Source organism: Trypanosoma brucei, chromosome 10 (assembly GCF_000210295.1).
Source record: "Trypanosoma brucei gambiense DAL972 chromosome 10, complete sequence".
Lineage (NCBI taxonomy): Eukaryota > Euglenozoa > Kinetoplastea > Trypanosomatida > Trypanosomatidae > Trypanosoma > Trypanosoma brucei.
In genome coordinates, this window is record NC_026743.1 from 2,326,913 (window position 1) to 2,349,950 (window position 23,038).

Consider the following 23,038-nt stretch of genomic DNA (forward strand, 5'->3'; position numbering starts at 1 on the left):
CACATTTTGGAGTGTACGGGTCAGCCTAGTGGAGCGTGGCGCTGGGCCAGGTAACGGAAGGAACGCGGGAAGGCATTCGAACCCCATAAAACGAGACTGGTAGCGGCACTTAGTGGTTTCAGCTTAACACCATGGACGAAGAAACCACATTTCCACCTCAACAACAAGGGAAAGCGCTGATCTCAGAGCTACGGAGTGTAGTTAACGACTACAGAAATAGGAAAACCGTGGAGGCTCGCGAAAAAATTATAGCAGCGATGGACAACACTTGTGCCTCTCTCTGCTTTGGTGATGAGGGGTTCATCCGCAACTTGAACCCTTGCAGTTTGGCGTCTGCTTTAGTTGCTGTCCTAACAAGTACTCTCGCAACTGATTACCCGGAGGTCCAATGCCTCGCGGTGCAGGCGCTGGCACTTGTGGCAGATCTTGTGCCACGAGGTGGTTTTGCTGTTGTAGCTGCAAGGGGTGTACAACCACTCCTGCTCCTCCTAAAGGAGCTGGATGCGTCAGAAAGCACGACACTGGAGGAGTTGTTGAGGTGTTTGACAAATCTCGCTTTTGAGGCTCACGAGCAGTTAATGCAACACCAGGCATTTTCTGTTATTGTTTCCATTGAAAGGCGATTGGAAACTCATCGACTGCGTATGATGTGCCTCAAGTGTCTGTCACATCTTCTCACATTGACCTCACCGGAAGAATGGAACATATATCTGTCCAAGCCGTGTAGCTCGTTGATGGCAACATTTCATGAGGCGGTGACAAGACTTATGAAAGATGATTGTGCAGGTGATCGTCTGTCAAAAGACGACGAGGCTTATCTGCTGCGACTCCTCGAGTGTGTTGCGTTAACGTTTGATAGGGTGCTGTGTTCGGCGAAAATGATCGACAGGAACAGCAGGATGGTAGAGCAGCTTGTTTCGTCTCTCGTAGTGGTTATTAATGGAGCTGCTTCCATGGGTTCGCGCGGCACCGCCCTGCGTAATGCTGCGTGTTCGCCCCTTCTTACCCTTCTGTTCACAGACCCGGCTGTTACAGTGAGGATATTTCTTAAATGCCACGTGTTAGATTCTATATACAGTAACATTTCTGGGCTACTCGAAAAGAGGCCGAAACAGGCTTCTTACAATGGCGCAGCCGTGATCTCTGCTCTCATGGAAGAGGATCTGACGGCCGTGCCGAGCGTAGCTGAGGAACAAAAGGTCATTCCCCTGCTAGAGTTTCTTCTAGTAGTTATGCCACCCTCATGCACTGCAAGTGATTGCGATTATTACACCACCTTACCACACTATATTTGGCAGTGGGAAGATGACTTTCATAACTGGTGTGACTGCACCGAAGACTTAAGCAAACGACTAGAGGGGGAGTACATAAAACAGCGGCGACTCTCAGGATACACAGTTTTTGAAGTTTCTAATGCAACATCTACACTGAAGATTAACTTTTCTACCATGCGATACAGAAGCAGCGAAAGCCTGCACTACCCTCACAACATTAGCCGTCGTCCCTCTATTGCCGGATATATTTACCGGCGACCCATACGATGCCAGTGCGACGTTAAAGTTACACCGAACTCTTCATTGCCCGTCGAGGTGGCGTTGGGCAGGTTGGTTTCTCTCGGGGCAGGCACCACGACGGTTCTCGACGGTGAACCCGCCGTGGTGTCGGCCGGGGTACCGACGGGAAATGCGCATAGCAACGAACAATCTTATTGTGAAAGTGCATCCTATAGTTTTGGCAACATCGCTGCTCCCTCGTCTTCGAACCAACCTTCAAGGGGTCACGGGGCTCATAATGGTGGTGTTGTGGAGGAGCGTGGGAGCCATTGCTGTTGTGTCAGCGTTTTGAGGTCACTGTTTCGTAAGTTGAAGGGTTCAGGACGTTCAACCGCAGTTCCCGAGGCCGGAAAATACGGTGCAGGGTCAGCGCTTACATCCTACGAAGTACTCGACGATGCTAGAGTGGAGCTTCTGCGCTGTGCTGCAACTCGTTCCAATTTCTTGCAGGAGCGGATGATCTACAGAATAATCCAACAGTATCTTCCAATTCTTATGCGTGTTGTGGATAGCACAGCCAATCTTATCATCGTACGCCACTGTTCAGTACTGATTTTGCGCTGCGTTGACTTGGTGATAGGTTACTTCCGCTCAGGTGGGAGGGACCAGGGTCAACCTACCAGGACTCTCTGGGGCTTGTTTTGTGCCTTGGGCCCAAGTCTTGCGACGTCATTGTCCTATCTGACAACTTCCAGCACGACTCACGGATCGCTGACGCTATCGGCAGCACCCTTCAGGGAATTCCGGTGCGGTAGTGCGTTTGTGCTCGCGTTGTCAGCTTTAGACGTGACAGTTGGAACCCGGTTACCAGCAATGAATCTTGCTTGTGAAACTCAGCTGACCTCATTGAGTGCCCTGATGATGCTTTGCAGCCTCTGCCCCATAGGCGTGAAGGCGCTGACGAAGCAGCAGTCGCTCGCGTTATTGTGGAAACTGGAAAGGATTACTGGTCCCACTGAACGCAGTTCACAAGGTGGCGTCCACCTGTTGCTTGAAGGACATAGAGTCCCGCCGTGTCCCTTTCACACGAAGGCACTGCAAATTGAGGAACTGCGCAGAACGCTGGTTCAGCAGCTTTGTTCGTTACTGTGGACAAATGCAAGGGCGGTAGATCAAATGTTGCCCTTCAAAAAATGTTGTTTGGACATATCCGGAGACGATCAACAGGATAGTCAGCTTGGGGATTCCGTCGCCATGGGTTCACCTGAGGGGAGTGTGTCACCGAGTGCCAGTTGCACGAGCCTCACGTATATTTCTTCCAGTGGCGATCTGGACGGTGACACACCGCGTTCTCGCAGCACTCAGGTGATTAAACGTTTAACACGGATCAATGAGTACATGAAAGAGCACAGTAATGATCTCCCCGTGTTCTTGTATGATCAGCCGGAGCTGCTGAAGGATCTCGCTAGTGCTTTGCGCAGTGCTGATGTAAGGGAGGTGATTGGTTCAAAGATGAATGAGGTCTTTTCCCAACTGATAAAGAGTTTGCTCCGCACCATCTGCAAGTACACGGGAATTGGCAGACTAGAGGAACCCCGCGCCGTAGAGCGTCAGTATTCGCGGTTTCAACGCCGTACCCGACGCAACAGGACTATGTTGATGGTGGTTGACTACCTGTGGACGCCTCTTCGGGTGAATCTTGTTAATACCCCTGTTCAAGCAGGTAAGAAGAGGAGTTTGTCTAAATTCTTTCGCTTGCAGAAAGACTCCACCAATGCGGCTGATGCGGGCTCACCAAATGCTCAGGTGAGGGAATCAGTGTTAAGTGTACTCCCAACGACTCCATTGAGTTACATTGCAAAGTATATTATAATGCGGTTAAATGAAGCTTGCAACAACACGTGTGACCCCAAATCAGAGGACGCGCAGCAGCAGCGGCAGCAAGAATTAGCTGAGGAAAGTAATTTCGGGGCGACGTTAGCCCACCAGGAGGCAGCCGACACTCCAGTTGGTGTCAATGGCGGCGTTGGTGAAGAAACTGCACTGGCAGGCAACGTGATAAGTTTTTTAAACCGCAGAGAGTCTAGGTTGTCGGATGCTTCGGATGCCGACGACGAGGAAAGCGTGACTTCTGGTGATGCATCTGAGTTTTCGGAAGGCCGCGACGGGGATTACTTAAGTGAACATGTTCTCAGCACCGTGTCGGCAACCGTTTCTATGGTGCCTCAAGCGCCCTCAAATATTTGCAGTGGGCCTTTAGGTGGACTGAGGGCCTCACAAGTTGAAGGTAGCACTTCCACCACAATTACCATCGACAATGTTGTCTTCTTCTGCGGGGGCAAGCCCGTAACAGACTTAAGCATATCCGTTTTAGACCTTTGTGGGAGTTCCTATTGTCAAGCTTCTGGTTGGTCCGATCTCCACCAGAGTGATTCCGACGAGAATTGCGGTGATAATGCACCTGTACGACACACTAGTGGTGAACGACTTCACTACTTGATGAAAAATGTGCTTTCACTGTGGTCATCTGTACATACAATTAACTATTCCATTGTAGGAATGCGTGCCAATGAAGAGCGACGCGGTACAGATGGCGAAGAGGTGTTGGATATGAATGAAAATTCCCCGGTCGAAGTTTTTTCTCGTTTGTCGTACTCCCCCAGAGGAACGCCATTTTTGTGGGCCGCGGCGGACCTTCTGAATGAAATGGGCCAGTTAGTGCGTGCTGCAGGTGGTGCTCTCTCCATGGATGATCCACTGGTGTCGAGCGCTTTGTTCCATGAATTCTACAATCACTTTGGTGTGTTGATGTTGCCCGCACTCGCGTATGGTATTATCCACGCCTACCTGGCGGATCAGCAGGACCGTTATCTCATTAGCTCCGTCCTTTGGAAGTATCCACAAACTTTCAGCTACGAAATTAGGCGGACACTGCTGCATTTGCTACTTTCAGTCCGACGTATACACACGCCAGCAATAGTTAAGTTGAAAGAATGGGCGTCAGGCTCAAGTCCCATACCCCCTGTCCAGGGTTTAGAATGGCTACGGCCCGATTTGAACATGCGTGGAACTTACAGGGTTCGAGTGCAGAGGTTTAACATTTTTGAGAGTGGCGCACGTGTGCTTCGTCGTCATGCAATGTGTCCACTTACGCTAAGTGTGGAGTTTGAGAATGAGCTTGGTGTTGGGGCGGGACCTGCAGTGGAGTTCTATAATTTATTGGCGAGGAAGTTTCAAGACGTGCAACTTCACATGTGGCGCACAGAGGAATTCACCGATGAATCTGCTAAAACCGCGCGGCGCGTTCAACTCCCACTGTTCCCTTCACTATTTCAGGATGACGAATCGCTTTCCAATTTTGAGCTCCTCGGGATGTTAGTAGGACGGGTGCTAATGGAGGAACGTGTGGTGGACCTTCCGCTGAGTGAGTGCTTTCTTCGTGGCATTCTAGGAGACTTGGATGACACTAACCGGCTGCCATATATCGATCCCCAACTCGATAAGCAGCTGGATTCATTGCTTAAACTCACGGCCAATGAACTAGAGGAATGCGAACTAATGTTCGTAATTCAGCACGGGGACGCGGAGCACAACGGAGGTATTGTAGAACTCTGCCCTAACGGGGCCACAACTCAGGTTTCTGCTATGAATGTCAATGAGTATGTTCAGGAGGTGCGGCGGTACTATTCGAAGACGGCCCTCGCACGGCCCGTCTCGCATTTCATCCAGGGACTCCGGTATACACTTATTCCTTACCATCTGCGACTCTTTGATGCCAGAGAGCTCCAGCTTGTCATATCGGGACCCGAAGGGAAGATATGGGAAAGTGCAGGAGACCTTCTGACCGTCATTACAACTAACCACGGTTATGACAAAAACTCCCTGGTTGTGGCTTATTTTGTGGAAGTGGTTAGCAGCTGGGATGTTTCTCTACAGCGGTCCTTCCTGCGCTTTGTGACGGGCTCCACTCGCATTCCCATAGGAGGACTGCGACCCCCCATAACAGTGGTACGTCGTTCGGTGGAGGTGGCTCCCGGAGAGGCCACAAACCAGTTGGATACTACAAACAACTTTCTGATGGACGATCGAGTTGAGGTGTTACAAAACCTAATGGACGCCTCACTTCCTACCGTGAACACATGTGCGCACTACCTTAAACTTCCAAACTATAGTTCAAAGAAAATACTGGAGGAGAGGCTGAAATTGGCCATAACAGAGGGACAGGGTACATTCTCGCTAACGTAGCAGGTATATGTATATGTGGGCGTGTAGTCGTCCGCGAGGACAAACTACAGAAAGTTGGTATGGTGCATTATAGCTAATGTGGGGTGGAGTGAGTGCGAGTGCGATCAGCTGGAGGGACAGGAAAAGTAAGAATGAGGAAGAATACAAGTATGGGAGCATGTGTATCAACTTATTGGGGTGATGTGTTGTTGTCATAGTGCCGTTATTTGTTTTGGTTTCGATTGGGATATGTATGTGACACATCATTTGGGAAACCGCACGTGAAACTGTGATTTCATCTCCAATTTTTTTTTTCTGGACATCACTATTCAGCGCGTGAGCGTCATCCCGCTCCCGCCACTGTCCTTTCTCTCTCCCTCTTTGTTTCTTCACAGCCGTTTCTGTCAATTAGCTCCCAGCGGTACGTCGATGGTGTGTTATTTACTCTCCATGGCTTCCTTTGTGATTAACACAATCACCAGAAATGCTTTGTTTTTGTCTTTGGTCCGACGTTGGTGGGAGATGGAAGGGAACGTTGGCGCCATGACCTCTGCTACTTAAATAGTATTGTTTTCCTTTTTTTTTCCTCCTTTTGTGTGTGTGTGCATGTATGTATGTGTTTTCTTTGCCAGATTGTATTATTCATGTGTAGGAGTGAAGATAATGCGGGTATTGTGTTATACCAGCTACCCGCTACAGGATGTGCGAAAAGTAAGTGAATGGAGCGAGTAGCGGTGAGGATTGTTGTGCCGAGTTTGAGCTTTTTATTATTGTTATTATTATTATTATTAACTCTGTGAGAACTCACCCCTTTTCCTCCCTCGGGTTAACGTAAAGAGGAGAGAGGCAACCAGCAACCCGCAGTGTCGTGGGATGTGAAGTTTGAGAAGTGAATTGAAGGGGAAAGATACAAGGCCCTCAACTCCCGTTCGCTGAGCAGAACAAAGCATGGAAGATACAACACCTCCATAAGGTTATTTCGATGCTAAACCTATTGTTTCTGTTGTGTTGGATTCGAAGTTTAGCAACTTTGAGTAGTACCAATGAATGAGTTCAGACTTTTCATCTTGTAATTGTTGTCGCTCGTTTTAATGATGTTGTTTAGTGCAACTCTTCACAAGGTGGTGGAGGTTGAAAGGTGATCGTGTAAAAATGGTAACAGTGCCCAAATTCTCAATTGTGTATGAATGTAGGTTGTGTTCTGTCGATGTGAATCAGCTGCCAGCAAACGGAAACGTGGTGTATTCCAAGGGTTAGAGCAGTCTGGAAAAAAAAAATCAAAAAAAAAAGAAGAACGTTGGTGTGTCTTCAACTATATGTAAATAAATAAATAAATAAATATATATATATATATATATATGCATGTGTGTTTATGTGCAAACTTGTACCTACAGGTGCATGCACACACAAACATATGTGCGACATTTGCACATTGTTTAGCGGTAGAGGGGATGGAGAAGAGAAGAAATGCAAGAAAAGAAAAAGATAAAAAGAGAAAAGCACAAATAGAAACAAGTAATTAATAAAAAGAAAACGGCGATACTACACTTTGTGCCCATTCACTGTTGTTGGATTTGCTTTGAAGTGACGAAGGCAATTGGTGCGTGAAGTCCCCTTTGGTCTTGAGATGACTGCTCTCACCCACAAGATCTGTTTTTTTTTCTTCTTACTCTCTCCTTCTTATTTCCCTTTTTTCTCTTTGCTTTCTTCGGGTAATCTCGTTTTTTTTTCCTTTTTTTCTTCTTTGTTGGAAAAAACAAATCACGGAAACGAAGTCAACGGCATTAATAATAATAATAATAATTATTATTATTATATATATATATATATACATAAAAAGAATCACCTCGTGTAGTATTTCCATCCTCTTTTTCTTCTTATTTTACGAAATATTTGGTGGGTTCTGAGTTTGGAAGGAAGTGATATCAGTGACTGGTTTGTTCCCTTCTGTCCTTTTTTTTATTTTCTGTCTTTTGTTTTTTTTTTCCTTCGTCGACTATTATGTTGTCTGGAAAAGGAGTGACGAAGCGCGGAAGCATGCGATAGGACGAGGGACTTTCGGTAATCTGTTTTTTTTTTTTCAATCACCTGCTGTTGCTCCCTGTTATTCGACGATGGAGCAGGGAAAGTTGCGTAGGTTTGTGTCTGTAGGGAAAAAAAGTTGTGATAAATTCGGTTGATAGATTTCTCCTTCATTCCGCGCGGTAGTTAACAACAATAAAAAAAATTTCTACTCCTTGGGCTTTGACGCCTCAATACTTGCGCTTCTATCTTGTATAACCACCTGTACGCGCTGTTCAATTAAAGGAAAAAAAATGGTGGTGGTGGTATTTGTTTCTCTTTCTATTTCTTTTTCCCCCTCCACTCCCTCCCTCTTTTCAGCTGCTGCACCATCTGTTGGAGTACAATAAAAGGTGAGAGTAAACACCTTCCCTTGTTTTTTTTTTTCTGAGCATTCCGCGTGTTCCTACATTTGTGGTTATATATATGTACGTGCACAATGATGGTAAGATGGTTGTGCTGTTCCTTAAAGAAGGGAGGTGTCTCCACACAAATTGCTTCTTATGTAATGTTTTTAGCTGTTATTCCCCTTGTTGATGTGCTACGCATTCTGGAGTCTTTATATATCTTCGTGTTTTGTGCTATTTGCTAATGTGTAACATCTATGTTTGCTACATCCTCTTCTGTATAAATAGTCTGGTTTCATTAGTCACAGTTTCCTCATTGAAGGGAGAGAGAGAGGCACTTGCAGGAGGAAGAGATAGTGACTCAGGGATTGTGTTTTTTGAAGGTGGAATAAAGTGCTAGGAAGATGCTGCTCACAAAACTTGCGCCCATGAGGTCTGCAGCACGTCACATGCCGTTACTGTGCATCCCACTTCATACCGCTCGTCACACTGCCACTGTGGGTGCGAGCGGCGCCTCTGGGCGTGTAGGGGAGGACCACCGCCACAGTTCATTGGAAGGGACTTTACTTCATCCTCCTTTCATTGGTTCGTCTTCACGCTTCACGTATGCCTTACCTGCTTTAGACTCCGATGATATAGCGGCTTTGGAGAGGGAAACACTTAACCATCACGAACCAAACTGCTGGAACGACTACTGCTGTGTCTCCCTCGTGAAACTGCTCCGCTGGTGTGCCGATAAGTTATTCCGTGAGCGTTACATTCACAGGGCTACAATGTTGAAAGCGATTGCGCCTGCACCGGCGATGGCTGGGGCCATCGTTGCCAACCTGCGGATGTATTTGAGGAAAAAGGACGCGACATATTTGCCAAGTCACGGCAACTTTTCGTCAGAGGTTCGAGTGCTAATGGCGCAGATGGAGTCCCACGCCGCACATGTCAATATCCTCTTGTCAATGTGCGAGATAACGACCGTTGAGCGCGTCGCCGCCGTTCTTCTTTATGGGCTTCATTATTTCATATTTACCCTTCTATTCTTCCTGTATCCGCGAATGGCGTTTCGGCTTATGGGTTACCTTAACGAGGAATCCGTAGTTATTTGGACGCACATGATAAACGACGTAGAGTTGGGGAAGATTGTTGAGCGACCAATACCTCGTGCGGCGCTTCAGTACTGGGGACTTCATCGTTTCCACCACCGCCAGAAACAACAATCTCATACAAAGAGCTATGTCACAGAAAAAGAGGAAGAGGGTAGGAGGGTCATGCATAACAATGAAGCCTCCTATGCCAACCCCAGCGGTGACGGTGCCGCAGAGAATGGAGGGGAGGATGGAGATGTGTCGAAGCGTGGACTTACGCTGCGTTATATGCTGCTGTTATTGCGCTCGGATGAGATGGTCTGGCGCGACTCATGCCACGCGGCTGCGGACGCTATAGACGAAATGCACGAGGTGCAATAAAACTTTGTTAACGCTTGTTCCTTCGTTTTCTTATCTTGGCTCTCGCGGGACGTTAGGCGATACATCCACCAACGGGGCAGGGGAGGGGGACATTTGCCCTGCTGTCGAGTTGCTTGGAGGAATTATGGTGTGACATAGTCTGTCGTTTTTGTTATTCACACAACTACCGCCCCGTTTTAACGAAGCACACAAACTACGACCCGAATGCTATGAAGGTCAGAGAAGGAAGAGAAATAGTTGATGGGAGACGTATTATTTCTCAATAGTTTGTCTCTGGTGCAAATTTTCTCTCACATTTCTTTACACCGTGTAATATATACGTATACATGTGCGTATGTCATCTTTTATTAGACCACCACCACCCCCCCATGCTGGTGGTTTGCCTTCTGAGGGTACTGTGTTCAAGTGTCACCTTCCGCATGCCACACTATTGTGTAGCCACTCTCTTCGGGGCATCTTCTCCGTTAAATTTTGCAGTGACGAAAAAGGGTTTAACGTTGGGTCGTAGCTTACAGGTGGTGTTAGGGCTACCATGACGACCCACTTGTGGGCAAATTTTGTTACATCCCTGGAGTCCCGTGGCATCTCATTTCAGCACGTGCAACACGCATCTGACCGGAGTGCCGTAATTTCAGCGGCAGGCTTTGGGGACCCCATTAGCGTTGCTATTTTGGAGACGGAATGGATGAAGCGTTGTGCACCCACCAGCACCCAACATGCCTCACCCGTGGGCGTATCCGACAAGGGCGCATTTGCCCCTCCACCTCCTCTCCAAGCGCCACAGACTGCTGCAGCAACCGTGAGCAGTCCCACAAGGCTCGCCCCCCAGTTTTCTGACCACACGAAACTGGAAGACGTTCCCGAGGAAATTCAGGATCGTGTCATCACAGCGGAGGTACTAGCCGCAGCCGTCGGCAACGGTGGCTCGCTTTTGCAGGCATCACGGGACGGTTTCGTGGTATCGAGATATGTGCCCGTTTCGATGCGCGGCCTCTGCAAGACCATAGTTCCCATCGCAGACTCTTTCGTAGCGCTACGGAAAGTTGAACGTGCAGAGTATATGGGAAAGAGCCTTGTTGCTATGGCTCTGGGTGAAGCGGTATCAGAAATTTGCACCAGTTACGCACACGAGATTGCAAACCTGCAGAGGTGGTCCCAAAAGAAAGCAATGCCGCTGATGGGGGTCGTCTCAGAAGTTCTTCGTGCCGGCCACCACATCGTGCGGTTGCGGCAGGTACTGCCCACAGATTCAATTCTGGAGGAAGAAGGAACACTCTCCATGGCTGGGTGGCGGTTGCTCAACCACATCCATGAGCAGGCTGAAAAACATTCGGGAAGCAGGGAGGACGATGAATTGCTGAACTTGTTACTTAGACGAGCATCAGTACCATACCTGCGGGTGTTGCACAGGTGGGTGCACGAGGGAGTAGTTGAGGACCCGTACGGAGAGTTTTTCATATCAGACGCATCCCTCCCCACTGGAGCAGCATCCACTGCCACCGCAGCACCAGTTTCTGCTGTGGCAGGTATGAAAAAGAGTGCAGTGAGGCGCATATTTCCCCCGTGTGGCGGAGGAGGCGACGATTACGGCGAGACAGGGATGGATGATGCGCATGCCTTTGAACGGCGCTTCTCGATGAATAAGAACATGGTTCCTAATTTTATTCTCACAAACACAAAGATGGCGAAGATAGTGTTCTATACCGGCAAATACTGCTGCCTGCTGCGGGAGTACAACGGCGCTCTCCCATCGTTCGGGGAATTATCGAACCAAATACTTATATGGTCTGGTGTTGACGAGTTGCATCGGCGTATAGAGGAGTCATATGAAATTGCGAGTGGAGAGGTGTTACAGTTGTTTCTGGGACCGCAGGTCGATCTTTTGGGGCACCTTACATCGTTGAAGAGTTATTTCTTGCACCAACGTAGTGACTGGCTGATCGATTTTTTAGACAGTGCTGAGGAACTTCTCCTGAAGTCACCTTTTCAGGTGAAGGCGCATTCCGTTCGCGTGTTACTCCAAGCAGCAATCGCTAGGTGCTGTGGGAAAGACTTGTACCATACTCTCATTGGATGCAGCTTCTCGGGCACAACTGTTGCACAAGACATTATCAACTCACACGAACGGCAGAACGACGAGTCCCCTCAACGCGCATCCACAAACGGCAGGAGGAGCGCCACGCGTATTGAGACACGTTGTTGTATAGAGCTGCTTCAACTTGAGGCTGACCTAAAATGGCCACTCACAATGGTCATTGACCCCCCTGTTCTTGAGCAGTTCAACATCGTCTTCCGTCTTTTCACGTGGCTGAAAACCTGCGAACGGGACGTTACCACGTCGTGGACGGGGGATACCGATTTGGATCCTCACTACCAGCGTGCATATATCATTAAGCATCAACTCATTCAGTTCATCAGGCAATTTCAGTTCTATGCAGCACATTTCGTTGTGGAGCCGCTTTGGGGTCGGATGATGAATCGGATATGCCAGGCTGATAGCATTTTCGCCGTAAATAGTGCATTGAAAGATTTCTTCAAGGGTATCGAGCTTGGTCTGGTGCTTTCTAGCGCCACTCGTTTCCGTAGTCTCGCACGTATTCTGGAGATAGCCTCCGTTTTCAGTGAAACAGGGAGACCAGGTGCGGCCCAGGGGCTTAGCGAGCAACGGCTGCAGGAAATATTACAGGATGTGGAAACGCAGTTCCTTAAAGCTCTTTCCGAGCTCGCTTCCCCTGTGGGAGCCGACTATCCACAACTTGTGCCGCTTTTGACGTGGATTGACTTCAGCGGCTATTACGACCGCAACGGAGTGTACCGCGTGCTGTACTCCGCAAGTGCCGCTACCGAACCGGTGTCTTCCTCAGCCACGGACAGGCGAAAGCGTTGAATGTGACGCTATGACTTTCAGCTAAGGGAGAACGCAAAAAGAAAAAAAAATGTGTGAAAATATGGGGCAGTAGACGTGATGTGATGGCGTATCAGCCCCTTTCTGTATTTGCAGTGTCGTTGTTCACACATAGGCGTTTACACGCAAATACTCTTTTTCTCCCTTCCTGTCTTTGTTTTACTTGTAGGGCACAACTTTGTGGTTTGAGGAAAAATACGCATATTCGTGCCACCATGGGGGAGAAGGGGGCGGGTGTGGAGGTAATTGGCGAAACGTGACGGACGGGTATGAGACAAACAGATTTTGAATCAATTCGCTATGCTCCACTGTGTGCGAACCCATGTTAACGGAAACCCATGCCATCAAAACGACGAAGAATAAATTCTGCGGTACAGAGCGCAGCACCCACACTCCCTTACCGTTCTGGGATCCGCAAGAGGGTTGTAGTTGGTGTGTTGTGGCTGCTTAGCTCAAGATTCGCATAAAATACGGAATAAGTTTTGTCATCGGGCGGACAGGCTGCAGCGCACATAACCATTCACCCACCAACATCGGTGCCACCTTTTCGCACTGCAAGTCCAACTCGAAAGGTGTCCATGTGCGAAAAGGAGGGGTACCAATCATTCAACTCAACTCTCAACTAATGCCGGAAATGTTTAGCGGTGTTCTCTCGTGGCATTTGTTGTTGTTCTTACCGGTAGGAGGGGGGTGCTGTGCTAAGGAAGAAAAGTTAGATGGCATCAGTGTCGTGTGTACACATCATTTGCAATCATAACCGCTTAGTTGCTTGTGTCCGTGGTTGAAGCATTGGGAGAGTGTAGAATAATTTCTACCATTTTGTCTTAAAACCGCTACGGCTCCGAAGTATGCCCTCCACCCTTGAAAAAGAAAAAGGGACCTCTAGAGCCCGCATTACCCCTCCTTGATACTATTCTTCTTTCAAACTCTCCGCACTTTCCACTCGTTTCGTTCTTCTTTCTTCTTTATTTATTTGTGCGCTCTCGCTTAACGATGTTGAAGGGCGGCAAACATGTCACTGAAGAAGAAGACGCTAAAGCAGCGTCTTCGTAAGAATGAAATGAGGCAACGGCAGAAGGTCTCCAAAGATGTTCGGAAGCGCGTGCGTGCCGGTCGCCGTCAATGCAATCGCTTCGACGACATTGAAAGCGGGTCGCGGCCCCTTCAAGAGTTAGTCGAGGAAATAGCAGCAGGTTCGGCTGCACCTACGCGTGAAGTGGCCTTAGACCCACGAAGCCTTACCGATCTACTCCTTCAAACTTCAGCTTCTCTCAGTAACACCAACAGTGGTGGTAAAACAGCAGCAAAACCTAATGTTGGCAGGGGCAACAGTGAGTCTGATGGTAAACCAAGATTAGTCCTTCCGGAGGCACCGCTTCCAGAGGACCATCCCCTCGCTCTGCCAGAGGTTCAACTCGGTGAAGACGAGCTGGGCGGTGGGAAGGACACTAACTCAGTTCCAGGGGGAAAAAATCAGTATCGGCACCACGGTGATCCGTACGTCTTCTGGGAGCGTGTTGGGCTTCATCCACTCCTTCTTAAAGCCTTGAGAACTATGCGTTTCACCCATCCGACTCCCGTTCAGGAAGAGGTGCTTCCAAGTGTTCTCTCACAAAACGTTGATGGTCGTGCAGTTGGAGGGAAAGAAAAGATTACCCCTGGAAAGGGCAAGTCTGGAGGACGTGGTTGGGAAAAAGATGTTATCATCTCTGCGGAGACTGGAAGTGGAAAGACTTTGGCCTTCGCAATCCCTATTCTGCAACATGTTTTGACCAACGTGCTGGTGAATGAAGTAACGCAAGGTCCGGACGGGAAAATTGGAAACGAGGAGACGGCGAATGCAGCAAAGGGGAAGGAGGGTAAGGGGAAAAAAACAAAAGGTGGAGGAAAATCTATTGAAAGGGGGAAAAGTGAAAGCTCAAAAAAAAGTCGAAAGCGGCTGCGCGAAGAAGAGGAGGAGGAAGGGGAACAGCTCACTACAGCACCTCCCACAACTACCTTCAAACTTCAAGGTCGGCTCATGCAAGCGCTGATTGTTTCACCAACTCGTGAGTTGGCACTCCAAATTAGCGAGGCGATGCAGCAGCTTGTGCAACACGCTCCTCAGGTTATCGTTGGTTGTGTTGTTGGTGGCATGGCACCAGAAAAGCAACAACGTGTGCTCAACCGCCACCCGCATGTTCTCATATGCACACCAGGTCGCCTCTGGGAACTGATGCAAAAGAACGAGGGATGCTATTTGGGTCACAGCCTCAGCCGACGCCTTTCTTATGTAGTTCTTGATGAAGCCGATAAGCTCCTGCAGTCCGGTCGTTTCGAGGAGCTGAAAAATTTGCTGGAGCGTATCCACTGCGAAATATTACCCGCCGGTTACGTGCAGGAGCGGGAGGAAGGGGCGGAGGCGGGAGATGCAGAGCTTGAGGCCGGTTTTTGGGATGCGGAAAAGCAGAAGTTTGTGCCTTTTCCAAAGGATTCTCCCACTGGCGACGACGATAGGAAAGAAACGCCTCAGCTAAGGACTTCCAGGAAGGATGAGCCCCGCCTCATTCCAATGCCGCCAGATCCACCGGAAGGTCATCGCGTTACAACGTTTGTTACTAGTGCTACACTTTCGCTTCAAACGAACTATGTGCGGAGAGACATGCGCGCCAAGAAAACTGTGATCCGTACCTCCAATGAAGACACAATGGGGAAAGTGTTACAGCAGTTGGAAATAAAGCCTTCAAGCGCCCACGTCTTCACTATTTCACCCAAAGTTGATGTTGCCGCCAAAATACATGAGACGTACCTTCGTTGTCCCGGGGACAGTAAAGACCTTTATTTGTATTATTTCCTCAAGATGTACCGTGAGAGGTCGATTGTGTTTGTTAATGCCATATCTATGCTTCGTCGCCTTGTAAAGTTGTTAGAAGTGTTGGGCATACCTGTGGCTGGTCTGCACGCTTCACTTCAGCAACGGCAGCGGCTAAAGTTCATTGACAAGTTTAGAAAAGGCGAGAAGCGTGTTCTGGTGGCTACCGACATCGCCTCTCGTGGGTTGGACGTGGAAGGAGTTCGGTACGTGGTTCACTTTCAGGTTCCGCGTTCTACCGATGCTTACATCCACCGCTGCGGTCGCACAGCACGGTGTGGAGGGACTGGTCTTTCTCTTCTTATGGTAAATGCGCAAGAACATGTCTCATTTACAAAGCTAATGGGCTCTCTCGGGCGCAGCACTGGCGATTTGGAAGTGTTTGCACTTCAACCAACCATCGTTCATCAACTGCATGCACATCTAAAAGTAGCTTTGCAGATTGATAAGCTGCAAAAAGAGATTGACAAATCAAGGGCAAATAATAATTGGGCGCGCCGCATGAGCCGTGAGGCCGATGTGGATGTCGACGATCTGATCGACGATGACGCAGACACTGAAAATAAGGCGAAGGAAAAAGCAATCAAGATACTACGTAGACGTCTGATGATTCTAGCAGAAAAAGATATGGGGACGTCAGGTGGAAAAGGAAGTTTCCGCAGCAGCGCCCAGGCGATAGGCGCAAAGCAGGCCGAATCCAAGCTTGTTGAACGTGCTCAACTGCAGGTTACTCAGAAGCCTAAGAAAGGATCCAAGGTTGTGAAGAAAGCTGGAGCCCAAAAAAATACCGAGAAGGAGTAGGCGCAAACGACGAATTGTTATCGGTTGTGAGGTAACCGCAGGGGTTATGCTCAGAAAGCGCAGCCCGTTGGATATACGTATGTTTGTATCCTTTAAATAAAATGGGCAACTCACGCATGGGTTTCGAGTAAATTAAGTGTAACAACGATAAGATGTCTCGCAAACAAGTCTATCTCTTCCTGCTTCCTCTGCTCTACCTTTCGTCCGTAGTGACACGTGACAAGGTGGAGTAAATTCGCTGTGTAATCTTTTCTCACTCTCATATTTTTCTAATCGAGGCGTAGATCGTGGAAAGGCCTCGGAAAGCAGGTAATGAGACTTATTTCTTTAGCAACGAGAACTGTGTTTCACAGAATGAAGTGCTTCGTGACGCTTCACACGGTTCCTCTGATTGAGCAACACAGGTTGTATTGCTCTACACATGTTTTGCAGTTTGATATGAAACAATACGAAATGGAAAAGCGTCGGAAGCGGGAAATGGAGCGGGCGGGGGTTAGCGATGATGAAGACGACGCGCCGTGGATTGCTCCAGAGGAACAACAGCGGATTGACGAAGAGCAACAACAGCGTGACAAAGAGGAGGCAGAACGTGTTCGTGAGATGCTCGAACGCCGGGAGCAAGAGGACATTATTAAGCGCAAGAAGTTCAAGGAATTCCGCGCAAAGCAACTAGCAATGAGCAAGAACCGCAAAGAAGCTGCCGCAGCCGCTAAGCAACAGCAGAGAGGTGGCAGTCGAGTAGTGGAGGAACTCGTGGACGACACGTCTGATACAACCGGGGCACCACCACTATCCACTGCTGGATCTGCTGAAAAGGACGCGACTCATGGGGCACCACACGAGAGTGGCATGCGATAAGAGGCTGCTTGGTGGAATTGGTGTTAATTTTAACACCGTGTTATCCGGTTCGTTACAAAGCGTGCGTGAAATGTGCGTGGGCTTGTCTTGTTCCTATCGTGTTGACTTTGATGTATCTGTTTGCTTCTTTCGCGTATTGCAGTAAACCCTGCTATTCAGTATGCCTTTCATTGCCGTCTTCTTCGTCCCCTTCTTTTTCCTGTGTTTTCACCTAACAGGGAAGGAGAGAAGCTCCGGGATTCACTTTTCCTTTCATTAGTTTTTGCACCGCACTCGTTTGGTAATATTAGCCGCTGATGGTTGCTGTTCGCGCAAAGGTCGGCTCCCGCGGCTTCACTCGCCAGAGGCAGCTTGCGAAGGGAAAGAAGGTGTTCAAGATTGACTGCAGCATCCCCGCCAGCGACGGTATCTTCAGTGATGATATCCTCAGCAACTTCCAGCAGTACTTCCAGGATAATGTGAAGCTAAACGGCCGCAAGGGGAAGCTCACCTCGAAGGTACGCGTCAACATGCGTGAAAACATTCTGTCCATCACGACGACTATGGCTTACCGCAAGAAGTACTTCAAGTACCTGACGAAGAAGTTCCTCAAGAAGAAGGACCTCCGTGATTGGATCCGTATTCTCGCCAAGGGGAAAGACACGTACCAGTTGAAGTACTTCAACATCCAGGATCAGGAAGAGGCGTAAATCTTTTGCGGTTGCACGAGTAGGGGTACCCCGAACATGTTGGTTTGCCCCTACCTTTTTGCACTATTTTGTTCGTCATTTTGGGGTATGTGAAGTCTGTCCCGGCTCATTTCCTGTTTTCTTTTCTTTAATGATTTTGTTACTTCGTTTACCTCCTCTGCCTTCGGTTTATTCTCCCCCCATTCGTCTCCCGAACTTCTTTATAAGGGATGATGGGTGTGAAGGATGAGGAAAGCACTCGAGTAGGCGTTGCAATTACTGTTTTGGTGTACTGGTTCCACAGCAGAGGCACTTATCTTTTCCGGCCTTCATGTTTTCATTTGAAGGATTAACTTTCCCCTGATGTTTCTTTGGTTTTTTTTTCTATTTGCCTGCATTTGTTCTTTACCAGCTAATGTAGTTGCACATGACCAACCTGCTCAGACATATGCGTAGGTACAACTGCATACTCTGAGGCTGTGGCATGAAAACACCTCCCAAGTGCCAATGAAGGAAAGGGAGCGAAAGTTTTTTATTCCAGTCTTCCGTTGGGGCGGTGCGCTTCACACTAACAGTTGTTACGTAAACACCTCCGAACAACAGTTTCTTTGAGGAGTGGGGCGCCACACAGACATGAGAACGCAAGGAATAGTAATCAAGGACACTTACGGTTTATCGTGCAATCGTGTATTGCTCGCTTAGGATTTGAAAGCGCATTGAAGGTTTGGTATTATTCCATGGGGAGCGTTGTTGGCCAGTCGGGGTGTAAAATACCATTGGTTCAGCCACCATTACAAAAGTAAAACACACATATCATGTTCGTTTTTGTTTGCTAGTTGTGACACTTTGCAACACCCTTCTGTGGGCGTCTGTTTTTATTTTTTGCTTTCCGCGCTGCCAACACTCCGTTGCGACTCTTATGAACATCTGTTTTGCTGTTGTGTTTTGAAAGGACAACATTATATACCTCCTTGGTGAGTGGGGGGTGTGCGTGAGACTGTTTCGTCCACTGATACACTTTTAAGTGTCGGTGAGACGTTGCATAAAGGAAAGGCTTTTACATTAGGAAGTGATTAAGAATACATAGGCGAGCGAACGAACGTGATAAAAGTATATTATTTATATATCGACAAAATGGGCAGTAGTAGCAGCAGTGCTAATGATTCGAGTAGCGCCAATATGGACGCTGCATCTGGGAAGGGAATCATTAACTCGCCACCACCGGGTGAATCACCCGATGACAACTCTGAGACTACCGCAAAGTGCTCTAATGCAAGTGATCTCAACAGCTACCGTGAGTTCCGCGATCAGTTACTTAGCTTTTCCCTCGGGGAAAGTGCCTATGATTACGCTGAAACGCTGTTTGCGAAGAACCCCTCCAGTCCTGAGGTGATGGCGCTTCTTGCAGAAACTACCGTGCTGTACGACAAAACTAAGAACAAGTACGCCAGGGATCACTGGTGTGATCGCCTCGATCTGCTGCAGCGTGGGGTGGACGTCAGTCGCAAATGTATAAATGAGAACCCGGAATATGGCCCGTGTTACCGAACCTACGTGTTGTCTGCTACACGTGAGGCAGAAGCCCTGTATTACATGAAAAGTTTGATGGGCCTTGGGCTCTTAGAGAACTATAACGCCATTATGCGTCGGGGGGAAAAGGGGATGGAACTGCTTCCCACTGATGCGGATATCCCTAACGCGCTTGGAGCTCTCAGTGCTCGTTGCGCTTATGTCTGGTATAACCCAACCCGCCTATACGCACGTTGGTGCGGGGTTCCTGGCTGGAAGGAACTATGGGCAAAGAGTGTGCAGCTGCACAAACGCGCAGTGGAAAATGACCCTGCAAACCTTGAGTTTGCTTGCAGGCTTGCGCAGGCTTACTTTCACAGCGGAGACTATCAAAACGCGCGGCGGTGGTATGGAAAGGTACGAGATGAAATGCCACCACAAGACCTGAAAGATGAGCGGTGGCAAGCGATCGCACACACACACCTTTCCACAGCATTCGTAAAGACCAGTTGGAATGTTCCTTTCGCGTAGCGACCCCTGTGGATGGTCAACGACGAAAGGGATGAGAACCAGAAAATGTCTTTACAGCTATCGCTGCGTTATGAGATATTCGGTTGCTGTTTTTTTTTTTTACGTTGTCGTATTTGTGTATCTTCGCTTGGCAGTTCGTCATGCTGTGTCGTGTAACCCCGCCTTCGCCTTCTTTCCCCCCTTGTGGCTCACTGTGTTTAACAATGATAATAATCGTACTTATTGCAACGGCGCAATCATCGCTTCAGTAGTATATTGAATAGCAACGAGGTGGCGGCGGGAAATTTTTAAAGAAATAGGGTAGAAACATAGGTGCGTAAAAAAAAAAAAATGTTGCGGCGTGTCACCCCCTTCACACTGTGTGCTTCAGGCTTCACTGCCTGCCGTTGGGCCGGACGAGTGCGTCATGGTGCGACGATTTGTTCAGCTGTCAGTGATGCAACCGCTGGGAAGCAAAAAAGCGCTTGTGTCACAGACGTGGAGGAAATACCCACACTTTCTTTCCTTTCGTCAAAGTCCATATTGTCGGAGACAGTTGATCGAACCATTGAGGTGTGTGACGCACTTCTAAACGAAATTCCAAAGGCCAAGAGCATAAAAGAAAAACACGACCTTATTGACTCAACTAGTAACGTTCTATGTCTTCTTCTTGACCCCTGTGAGTTTGTGCGCCAGGTTCACCCTGATGCGGAGTACAAGCAGCATGCCTCGTTCGCATTTCAAAAGGGATATGAGTACATGAGTAAAGTCAACTCCCGAAGGGATTTGTACGATGTTGTCCTTCAGCTTGACAGCACTGAGGGACACAAGGAACTCAGCAGTGAAGAAATTAAAAACGTGGCCCAACTTAGGCGGGACATGGAAAGTAACGGCATCCATCTCCCCGACAAACTACGTGAGAAGGTAACTGAAATGAACATTGAAAAGGAGGAACTCGCCATGCGCTTCCTGACGGAGCAGGGTTCGAAGAATCCCTTTGCAACACTCCGTTATCTTCTTCAGTGCCGTTACGAACTCTCGCAACTGCTGGGGTTTGAGAGCTTCGCAGAACAACAACTTCGAGGGACAATGCTGGAAAATCAGCAGCGTGTTTGGCATTTCTTGTGTGGAATTGCCCATAAGTACCGGAGAGAGGCCGAGAAGGAGATGGATATCATACGGAGCAACGTTGGAGAAGTACGTAATCGACAAAACATTACAGACGATGTCCGAGCTCGAGTGGCTCATTCACTAAGACGTGATGCGGAGCCGGAAACGGCGGCTGAGTATTTCTCCGTTGCAAACTGCATACGCGGTATTCAGTGCCTCTGTTTGGAGGTTTTTGGCGTGCGGTTGGAGGAAGTGCAGTTCGACAAAGATGAGATCTTCAACAACGACGCCAAAAAGTATCACGTGTATGACGAGAATAAGGCGTTTCTTGGAGTTATCGTACTCGATTTGTACGCGAGTGAAATGAAATATTGCCAAGCTGGCCACCTTACGTTGCAGCTTGGTTGTATACCCCACCAGGAGGCCTTGGCAAAGGTGGGGCTAAAGTTACCGAAACGCCAGTATCCCGTTGTTGTTTTAACGTGCAATGTTGGAGCCTGTTCGCCCGTGCAGCGACTCCCTAATGGTAGGTTTGACGATGAGTCTACGCTTATGCACCCCAATGAAGTGACAACAGTTTTTCACGAGTTTGGTCATGCGATGCACACCATTTTTGGCCAGACGAAGGTACAGAACCTCGCTGGAACACGTGCTAGTATCGATTTTGTAGAGACATTCTCGCAGCTCTTTGAGCAATTCCTCACCTCCCATGAGTTTCTGCAGTTGTGGGCACACCGTATCAGCACGCGGGAACCCATCTCATTTGACATGGTCATGAAACGGAACGCAGCTGCTGACATGTTCAAGCACCTTGACATGATGGATCAAGTAGTTCTTTCGGCGGTAGATCAGACCCTTCATGGTCCTCAGCCATACACTGTGTACTTTCCTCGTGGAGACCAGGGGAACCTTGGGAAACGTACACTTGGAGATATCGGCGACTACGGACGCGGTACGTACAACTTAGCAAAGGTCCTTATCGACATATGTACTCCTCTGTCTATTGTGACACCGACGGAAACAGGTGTTTTGGGTACTCTTTCGTTTGAACACCTCTCCGGTTACCCGGCAGGTTACTACGGTTACCTTTACAGTCTTTCCATTGCTCGTCGCATATGGGCGAAGAAGTTTATGAAGGACCCGCTTAACCGTGACGCAGGGAGGGAGCTGGTGCAAAAAGTAATGCGCCACGGGGCTGCATGTAACCCTGTTGATGTCATTGAGAACTATCTGGAGGACAAACTCGATGAAATCGACATATGGGTGTGAAAACGCTCTTTACTCTTCTGCACTACACATACATGCTCACGGCCTTCACCGTGCTAGGTGCGGCGAGAAGCAACACATCAGGATGTGGCAGCTCAGTCGAATCCTTCGGTCTTTAACGTTCTGCTAAATAAATGAAGTAGGGGTGCAGTGCCATTTTTCTTTTTTAAAAAGTTTTTCTACCATGGTGCCGCGCGCGTGCGAAATTAAAGCAGTGCTACATGTGGCATTTTACCACCAGTCGCTGAGCGTCTGCAAACATAGGCCACACTTTACCATTTATTTTTTGTCGTTCTTTTCCGCCTATGGAGACAGGAAGCGACTGCACAACATAATTTGTGCTTGGTGCCGCTTCCCCTCCTTCCACTGTTTAGGTACGAATATCTACTCATTTTTGTAATCTTTTTTTTTAAAGATAACAAATCGTGAGGTTTTCCCCCTAGGTACTTTAGTTGACCATAGGTTCAAATAATACTTTGCAAGCGTGAGTGCAAACCATAATGCGCCGCACCTTCATTTCCTTTTCTGCTGCATCGGCAGCTGCCGCCGCACCTGTGACAAGTACTAAAATGCAGACACTTCATAAACTTCTTACGGGAGAGGTGAGCTTCAAGAACAAGGCACCAGTAAAGGACTGCAACATTGTCCATCAGTTTGGGGAAAATTGGGCAACGGAGCTATCTGCTTACGCCAAGACTCTACCGGCGGAGCAGCAGAAAATTATTGTACGACAAATTGCACGTGTTAAGTTAACACGTTATACCGTGGCTGAGCTTGCGGCATACTGTGGCGATGGCCCTGCACTCTTGGATGAAACGGCACGGGCAGCCAATATAGAGCAGGGTGTTGCTTTTGTAAAGGCAAAAGGGGTTGAGGCATTTGAGAAATATGTTGCAGAGGAATCGACGAACGCAAATTGGAAGCCCGAGGAGGCAAAGAAATTTATCGAAGATGTGAAAGCAAAGGCTAAGTAGA

General features: G+C 48.4%; 9 protein-coding genes across 9 annotated transcripts; all 9 read left to right on the forward strand.

The window, feature by feature from the left end:
* Nucleotides 1–131: 131 nt before the first annotated feature.
* Nucleotides 132–5,738, forward strand: TbgDal_X11920 (ubiquitin-protein ligase, putative; the record flags this gene model as incomplete). Its single annotated transcript, XM_011780059.1, has 1 exon — nucleotides 132–5,738. One exon carries the CDS (start codon nucleotides 132–134, stop codon nucleotides 5,736–5,738), a length of 5,607 nt encoding a protein of 1,868 aa, XP_011778361.1.
* A 2,791-nt stretch (nucleotides 5,739–8,529) lies between these two features.
* TbgDal_X11930 (hypothetical protein, conserved) lies at nucleotides 8,530–9,585 on the forward strand (the record flags this gene model as incomplete). Its single annotated transcript, XM_011780060.1, has 1 exon — nucleotides 8,530–9,585. One exon carries the CDS (start codon nucleotides 8,530–8,532, stop codon nucleotides 9,583–9,585), a length of 1,056 nt encoding a protein of 351 aa, XP_011778362.1.
* Nucleotides 9,586–10,117: 532 nt separating this feature from the next.
* TbgDal_X11940 (gamma-tubulin complex subunit, putative) lies at nucleotides 10,118–12,472 on the forward strand (the record flags this gene model as incomplete). Its single annotated transcript, XM_011780061.1, has 1 exon — nucleotides 10,118–12,472. One exon carries the CDS (start codon nucleotides 10,118–10,120, stop codon nucleotides 12,470–12,472), a length of 2,355 nt encoding a protein of 784 aa, XP_011778363.1.
* A 1,030-nt stretch (nucleotides 12,473–13,502) lies between these two features.
* TbgDal_X11950 (ATP-dependent DEAD/H RNA helicase, putative) lies at nucleotides 13,503–16,142 on the forward strand (the record flags this gene model as incomplete). The annotated part of the gene is made up of 1 exon (XM_011780062.1): nucleotides 13,503–16,142. The coding sequence occupies one exon, from the start codon at nucleotides 13,503–13,505 to the stop codon at nucleotides 16,140–16,142; it is 2,640 nt and encodes an 879-aa protein (XP_011778364.1).
* A 312-nt stretch (nucleotides 16,143–16,454) lies between these two features.
* Nucleotides 16,455–17,000, forward strand: TbgDal_X11960 (hypothetical protein, conserved; the record flags this gene model as incomplete). The annotated part of the gene is made up of 1 exon (XM_011780063.1): nucleotides 16,455–17,000. The coding sequence occupies one exon, from the start codon at nucleotides 16,455–16,457 to the stop codon at nucleotides 16,998–17,000; it is 546 nt and encodes a 181-aa protein (XP_011778365.1).
* Nucleotides 17,001–17,296: 296 nt separating this feature from the next.
* Nucleotides 17,297–17,689, forward strand: TbgDal_X11970 (60S ribosomal protein L22, putative; the record flags this gene model as incomplete). Its single annotated transcript, XM_011780064.1, has 1 exon — nucleotides 17,297–17,689. The coding sequence occupies one exon, from the start codon at nucleotides 17,297–17,299 to the stop codon at nucleotides 17,687–17,689; it is 393 nt and encodes a 130-aa protein (XP_011778366.1).
* Nucleotides 17,690–18,802: 1,113 nt separating this feature from the next.
* On the forward strand, nucleotides 18,803–19,708 carry TbgDal_X11980 (hypothetical protein, conserved; the record flags this gene model as incomplete). The annotated part of the gene is made up of 1 exon (XM_011780065.1): nucleotides 18,803–19,708. One exon carries the CDS (start codon nucleotides 18,803–18,805, stop codon nucleotides 19,706–19,708), a length of 906 nt encoding a protein of 301 aa, XP_011778367.1.
* A 330-nt stretch (nucleotides 19,709–20,038) lies between these two features.
* TbgDal_X11990 (metallo-peptidase, Clan MA(E) Family M3) lies at nucleotides 20,039–22,066 on the forward strand (the record flags this gene model as incomplete). The annotated part of the gene is made up of 1 exon (XM_011780066.1): nucleotides 20,039–22,066. One exon carries the CDS (start codon nucleotides 20,039–20,041, stop codon nucleotides 22,064–22,066), a length of 2,028 nt encoding a protein of 675 aa, XP_011778368.1.
* Nucleotides 22,067–22,563: 497 nt separating this feature from the next.
* Nucleotides 22,564–23,037, forward strand: TbgDal_X12000 (hypothetical protein, conserved; the record flags this gene model as incomplete). Its single annotated transcript, XM_011780067.1, has 1 exon — nucleotides 22,564–23,037. One exon carries the CDS (start codon nucleotides 22,564–22,566, stop codon nucleotides 23,035–23,037), a length of 474 nt encoding a protein of 157 aa, XP_011778369.1.
* Nucleotide 23,038: the final 1 nt, after the last annotated feature.